The 7,700-nt window shown below is 35.9% G+C and overlaps 1 protein-coding gene across 1 annotated transcript in view; it reads right to left on the bottom strand.

Moving 5' to 3' along the window:
• The window catches only part of LOC107694956 (corticotropin-releasing factor receptor 1), a 76,985-nt gene that overhangs the window by 26,718 nt on the left and 42,567 nt on the right, over positions 1 to 7,700 (bottom strand). Inside the window, exon 3 of the mRNA XM_016494682.1 lies at positions 4,838 to 4,958. Coding sequence (XP_016350168.1) covers positions 4,838 to 4,958 — 121 coding nt within the window. The remainder of the gene's footprint in view (positions 1 to 4,837; positions 4,959 to 7,700) is intronic.

Below are 7,700 nucleotides of genomic sequence, written 5' to 3'. Positions count from 1 at the left end.
ATATTTATAATTAATTATAACTAGTTATGATTAATTATTCATATTTCCCCATGAGCTGATTCGCTACATTAGGTATGGGGTAGGATTAGGGGATCTAAAATATGGTCATGCAGAATAAGGCATTAATATGTGCTTTATAAACACTAATAAACAGCCAATATGCTAGAAATATGCATGCTAATAAGCAACTACTTAATAGTGAGAACTGGTCTTTATTAAAATGAAGTGTTACCCAACATTTCAATTTTGCGACATTTGATTTTGCAAGCAATTCACACAGAAATTTACTCTGCCTGTTTGTGTTTCTTGAATGAGGCCCACTGAAATTTGAAAGATTTTGTTTTCATCTTATTTGTAGTAAATATTATAGGTGTATAAATTAAATAGTTTATATGTATAAATAGCGTATCAATTTACAAAACTGAAGTAATACATACTACTAATAAATAATGCGAATAATAATAATAATAATTTCTACTTTAAATGCTGTTTCCATCAACTAAAATTAGTTTCCAAAAAAAAAAAAAATCAAATGCTACAGCAAGTGCTAAAACTCAAAAGCAAGTACGTAAGTAAAGTAAATAAAAATAAAAATAAATACATGTAATTTAAATAACAAATATTTTTTTTACAGTTGTAATACTATTCCACAATATTACTGTTTTTACTGTATTTTTGAAGAAAGAAATGCAGCCTTATTGAGCATAAGAGATTTCTTAAAAAAAAAAAAATCATGGTCCCAAACTTTTGAACGGTAGTGCATATGCATTTTACACACATAAATATAAAGAAATAATCTAACAGAGAAAAAAAAATCAAAAACATGTGAATGTAAGAATGACTGAACTGCGGCTGGATGGGAAAGCAGAGATGCATCTGACATTTGCAAGAGACACACATCAGAGGGGCTTGAGTGTGTGTCAGCCCTCTATTTAATCCTGTTTAATCCCAGCCGCCGCTCCTTTGTTTTGGCCATATTTCATCACTGGGCCCTGTCAAGTTGTTGTCTCACGAGAAGATAAAAAATCTGTCACTCTCGGCACAAGATTGAATATTACAGCTGTGAGTTATGTCTAGGGTTGTGCAGCGAAGCCAGTATTTGTATCTGCATTTGTATCTGTAACAATCACAAAATTATTCGTATCTGTATTCGGATAAAACCAGAAGTAGACGGAGCTTGAACCAGAACTTCGTACAGTTATATTTGATAAGACCGTTATGTTTAAGGTTTTACAGCCTATCTTTTTTTGTAGTTATCACTGAACAAATATGCCATGTTTAACTAAAATGATTATTTATTTATGATTATAACATGTATTTAAATATCTTCTAACAGCCAACTTCTATCTTCTACAATTTTCTTGTATAGGCAGTGCTTCGAGATGTAGTGCGGTTGTGCTTCGAGCAACGTGAGTTCGAGTCCCAGCTTGGGGACCTTTCGTGATCCGATAAATAAATATTTAAATATCTTCTAATTGAAGCAGTAAGGGCTCCTATGCAGTTTGGAAATATGGAAATTGATTTAAGTCATTTCCAGGAAATGCATGGAAAAAGGCAACTGCAGCACTGCTGTTTTATTTGCGCTTATTTCATTCATAAACTCATTTAACTACTTCACATTTACCTACTGCAATTTTAGAGGTTTATGTAAAATAACATGATTTCTTTTGGCTCACCGGTTCCTGCGCAGTTTTAAAAAGTATTTCACTTAAGTAATTTGCAGGTCTGAAAAACCTATGGGAAAAAAATCATTTCTAAAAATGTATCATACAAGTAGGAAGATTTCATGACAAACATTTAGTGATCATTTGAACACGACTGAATGAATTCAAGGTGCACATTTTCATTATGCAGAACTCTTTAACGAGTCTTTTTTGAACTTCACTAAACAAATGTGCACATGCCACGCAAACCAGCAAAAAATAAGGAAGCAAATATGTAGGCCTAGTAGAAAATGTATCTGTATTTAAGTTGATTATTAGCCTACTCCTGACAGAGAGCTGGTTTGGTTTTTGAGAGACAGAGACGTGCAGAGATGGCAACGCGGCTGTTTGATTGGTGATTGCGCTGTGCTTATTCATTCGTGTATCATATCGTAGCCTATAAAGTTTAAATCATTCATTGCCTTTTATATATACACAAATAGTAGAACGTGTATGATGTATTATTTTAGGTAATATTAGGCCTACTCTTGCCAAGCTCTGATTTCTGAGAGATGCACGGCGTGGCAACAGCAATGCAGTGTTTGATTTGTGCTCTTTCCATTCATAAAGTTTACATTCATTCACTTCACACACTCATTATTGTGTGAATTTAGAGGTTTGTGTAAAATATCACACTGATCCCCTGGCTCACCTGTGAATCTAGCAAACACCAGACTGTGCTGCACCCTCAGCTGAATATTCGGGCAGAATTATTCGTTATCCGTTATTCGTTTTTGAAGCCATTATCCGTGCCTTTCCGAATAAGGTATTCGGCTTCGGGCACACCCCTAGTTATTACTAAAGTGGGGATTCAAGTGTCACAGAAAGATTATAAACTTTCAAACCTCTGAGTTCTCTTAAAATACATAAGAGAAAGCAAAATCTCAGGCCTAACACTTATCTCAGCCATATGGGCTTGAGAAACTATTGAAGTTTCATTTTTTCCCAGCATTAATCAGTGAGCTAATAGTTCATAGACCATTACATGTACTGTATTCTGGGGTTACGATTACGTTTCAACATGTGAAATAGCGGGGGGAAATGAAAAGCTTCTTCAGTCATAAAATGCTCTGGCTCTCAGAAGTACTTCTGCAGAATTTTACAATCGACTTCTATAACAGCCCCCCTGGTGTGACAGGAATTTAAGACCATGTAGAGATTATAAGGATCTTTATTGCTAATTTTACAGTTCCTTACTGAACAATGTCTTTCATCAACAGTCATTGTGTAAATTCTCCACAAAGTGACACTTTTCACAATAAATGTCATTCATAAAACTCAGTGAAGAGCTGTTTGCTCTGACTTGTGAGCCATTTCTAAACTGATGCATCCTGTACGTACAGAATAAAAAATACATAATGCAAAGCTCAACCTTGTTAAGTAAAGCAGATCGAGTCAAGATGCTCTTTGTATAAACCATGAGGCAACTGGGTTCACTTGCTTGAACTGTAATTGAAACGATTCAAAACAAGCGCATCAATTACATCGCATATTTACACAATTTCTTTCACATTTAAACAGCCTCCGGCTCTCCATTCTGTCCAAGAATGCTCATTTGATTTCATCTAGTCAGGTCGACGGAAGGCATTTGTCCACAAATAATTTCTTATCACTTTTAAACACCTCAAAGGAGTTTTCTTTGAATGGAAACTAGGAAAATTAGGCCACTGCTGTCAGCACAAAGACCTGGAGGAATGCTTAATAACCACTTCCATCTTAAAACCCCTTGAAACTTTTTAAGTTTCTCTCTAGGTGAGTTCAGAGGTAGAACTAATGTACTGCCGTTCCAAATCTTAGCATGAAGAGCCAATTAAGTCAGCCCTTACATAAAATACAGATAAACAGGTACAAATTATGCTTTGACAAATACAAAAGATAAGAATCAAGGACAAACATTGCGCAATCAAACTGATACTTTCTGAAAAGCCATGTGCATCATAATGTATGAGGCTGAATTTGGATGTAGATGGAAAAGCCCCTTGGGACTGATACTGACGTGGCGGTAGATGAATTAATTGCTTGGCTCAGTCGATTAAGGTAGCACAGAAATGTGGAGGGTAATTAATTCTTGGGGAAGCATAGCGGATGGTGACTCAGGGGCTGAGCTGTTAACATTCCCACCCAAAACACCCACCAACACACATCTAGTGCCAACAGCACCGAAACTAGTTAGATTTTCATCTCTGTTAGAGTGCAGAAACGGAGACCCAGATGTCAGGGACAGTTTTTGAATGCAATTAAATGCACTGTTCACCCAAAAATGAAAATTTGCTGAAAATACTCACCTTCATAATAATAATATTCCACAAGTAACACACACCACTCCAGCCCATCAATTAACATACTGTGAAGTGAAAAGCTGCGTGTTTGTAAGATACAAATCCAACATTAAGGTGTTTTAACTTTAAACCGTCACTTCTGGCCAAAATACCAGGCTATAATCCATACCACTTCCTCTTGTGAAAAAGTCAATCCCCTGTTTTCCTCCTACAACAAAATCTACCTATATGTATTGTTTTTGTGAATCTGTTTTTTGTATCAGTGCATATTTCTCTCCTGTTTCAGACAAGATGACTCATTATTATGGATTATTGACTCATATTTTATCCGGAAACAATGTTTTGAAGTTAAAACAAGTGTTAATAATGGGTTTGTTTCTTACAAACATGCTACTTTTCACTTCACAGTATGTTAGTTGATGAACTGGAGTGGTGTGGGTTACTTGTGGATTATTGTGATGTTTTTATCTGCTGTTTGGACTCTCATTCTGACGGCACCCATTCACTGCAGAGGATCCATTGGTGAGCAAGTGATGCAATGCAGATTTTCCAAATCTGTTCTGATGAAGGACCAAATTCATCTTGGGTGAGTAAATTTTCAGTAAATTTTCATTTTTTAATGAACATTTCCTTTAATAAACTTGTGTTTGTCCGCATGTGTGCCAACAAAATGAGAGAATAACAGTGGGGCAAAGAGCGAGAAATAGTGAGAACGAACAATGGATGGAACAAAAGAGCAGGTGTGCACATATTGTGAGAAATAACAACGGATTATTTGTGCACTGTTTGTGTATTTTGAAAAGACATTTAATAGGAGTGAGAAGAGAATATTTGTCTGCGTATGTGTTTACTCACCACATTGCTCTCATGCACCTCTGGGTTCATGGTGAGCTGCACCACGAACCAGGTGGCATTTCGTAGGATAAATGCTGTAATCAGGTTCCAGTGGATGATATTTCTCAGACACCGGATACTCCTGAGAATGGAGGGGAAGGAAAGATGAAGGAGACGAAAGATGGAAGGAAAGAAAGAGTTAAGATGTTAGATGAAATACACTCTCCTATCAAGACTTTTTGTTGTCTTTTTCACAGGGTGTGAATGCGTTCACAGCTTGAGTTCATGTTGTTTTATTGGTAGATCCATTGTGCTGTTGAGTTTTCTTAGCATGCGGTCCCATCAGAGCACATTATGTTTATCTTTAAATGGCACACTGACTGTGTGAAGTGGTTGCATCTTCAAGCAATGCACATATCATATGATATACACACAAGGTGTAAACTGATTAAAAATGTGGTCAAATTAATTATATTATATGCCTATTAATTAAAAAAATAAAACTTAAAGGGATAGTTTACTCAAAAATTCAAAATTCTGTGATCATTCACTCATCCTCATGTTGTTCCAAACCTGTATGATTTTCTTTCTTCTGTGGAGCACAAAAGTATGGGATCATATTCCCTCCAAATCTATTGCAGTCATGGTTAAAAAAATAACAAGTGTGAAACCAAAATTTAAAAACGCAAATAAATTATATTGCACAAAATGTAAAAATGAAAGCAAAGTTTCCAGAATAGCAAACAATGGTCACGGATCAAAAAATAATAAGTGTAAATCAAAAATTGAATAACGCATTTAAAAAAAAAAAAAACTTTGGACACATTTAAAATCATATTGCACAAAACTGAAATATTAATGCAAAATTATCTTAATTGCACACAAAATCATGTTTTCCTCGGTTATATTTCTGTTTTTTGTGCTCTCATTTTCTACATTTTCTGCACATATTTTTATTTTTTGTATGCTTATGCTGTTTTTCTCTTTGCTCTTTATTCCACGTTCTGCGCTTCTTCTTTTAGATTTTGCGGTTAGAGTTTCATGTAAATCAGGGAGGGCTAAAACATCATCATTGGTCCACTAGTTCTAGATTGACAGCTCCTCTAGCCAATCAGTCGAAGAGGGGCAGTTACGTCACTCCAACGCGCCTCATTACTGCCGATGCTCAGTGTTCTGTTCACTTGTACAGGTGAAAATGGACAACTGTTGGCTGGGAAACATCTTTCCATACAGGACACCATTATATGTGTCTGTCTTTCACTGCTGTACGCCTACCCGTTAACGTTAAATGAGTAAACCGGTAAATTAATTTTTAATTAATGTAATGTTTTTGCATTGAAAACGATAGTGCTACAGAGTAGACAGTTACAGAGGCCAGGTTGATTTGATATGCACAATGATTTATTTGCGTGTTGTGTTTATTTGCATATCTACATATATAATTGCAGGGCTAAAAGTTCTCCGGCACCGTGCCGGATCTCCGCCGTGCAGCGTTTGGCTGCGGAAAAAAAATAATCCTACATTTTAAAAAAACTTGTTGATATCACTTTCGAGTCCATGAGTTCGCCTACCAATGGTGTGAGAGGAGCACAGCTTTCACTCTCAACCAAACTAACATTACCAGCCAATCAGAATATTTTGCTCTTATAAACATGAGACGCGCATCGCAGCCCTGATGAATGGAGAAGCGCGACAAAAAGCTGCGAGGCGCAATGGTCAAAGATGTCCATATAGCGCATAGGCCTATTTACATAGAAAAATAAATAAAATGCAGCGAAGCTTTGTAAACAGCTCAGAGTAATCACATCATCTCCATAAGAACGATATGATTGCCAGAACAAATTTACCGGGATTTTTGAAAAGGTCCTGTTCACACATGATCTCCATCTCTTAATGGTAACTTACCGGTAATTTACCAGTAAAGACTGTATGTGTGACTATTCCTCTGCATTTGCTGTGAATCTGAATTGCTTAACGTTCATCTGGGAAAACAGTGTGCATTACTCACTAGATTTGTAACATAAATCATTTAAACCTTTGCCAATACAGGAGAATACATCAACCTATTTCTAAATAGGCCATTTATTGTACATCACGATTTCAAAATAAAGGTTTTTGAGTTTGCATGTGGCCAAATATTAAAATTAAATGGATGTAAACATTGTTTAATCACGCCGTAAAGTGAAACGTCACCAGGCCGTTGGTGCCCTCTGCAGGTATTTGTTGTAACACATAATGTACTTGGTTATGTGGTATGTATAGGCATATTCAGGGCTGTACGTTAAACAAACAGGGCTTTATTTTTCAGGTACAGTATTTAGCAGTAACATTCAAGAAATCGAATGAACAAATATTAAAATAAAACACTACATACACTATATACATCAATTATACTTTTTTAAAGCAACTGACTGATGAAGAGAAAATGCCATTGTCATAGACTCAGACTTAACCACATTCTACTATTTTTATTTTCTTGTTTGAATAGTAGCTGTTTAACAAATGGAATAAAATTTTTTAATGTAGTATTTACAATAAAATATGTGGTAAATTAGAACACTCTTCTTTTTACTGTAATCCACAAATGTGTTATTGTTTGTGATACACGTGATTAAAACGTTTTATAGACGTTCAGGTCTGACTGGACCGATTTTGGACCCTAGTTTTGTGACTGCGCATAAGTGCAGTGTCCCGTGAGAGTAACTCTACCGCTGAGCTAACACTGATGTGAATGCATGTGGCGTTGTACATTATATTGAGACGGACAGAGGTGCCAGAACTGCAGCTGATAGAATGTGAGCTGTAGCACTATACAATGATATTTCTTCAAAAGCAGATCGTGGAGACATTTTAATCGTCCACGATCAAAAATCGTCATATCGCA

The sequence above is a fragment of the Sinocyclocheilus anshuiensis genome, unplaced genomic scaffold, assembly GCF_001515605.1.
Source record: "Sinocyclocheilus anshuiensis isolate Anshui unplaced genomic scaffold, SAMN03320099.WGS_v1.1 scaffold214, whole genome shotgun sequence".
NCBI lineage: Eukaryota > Metazoa > Chordata > Actinopteri > Cypriniformes > Cyprinidae > Sinocyclocheilus > Sinocyclocheilus anshuiensis.
The sequence above is the reverse complement of the archived record's forward strand: the minus strand, read 5'-3'. Positions and strand labels throughout refer to the sequence as shown.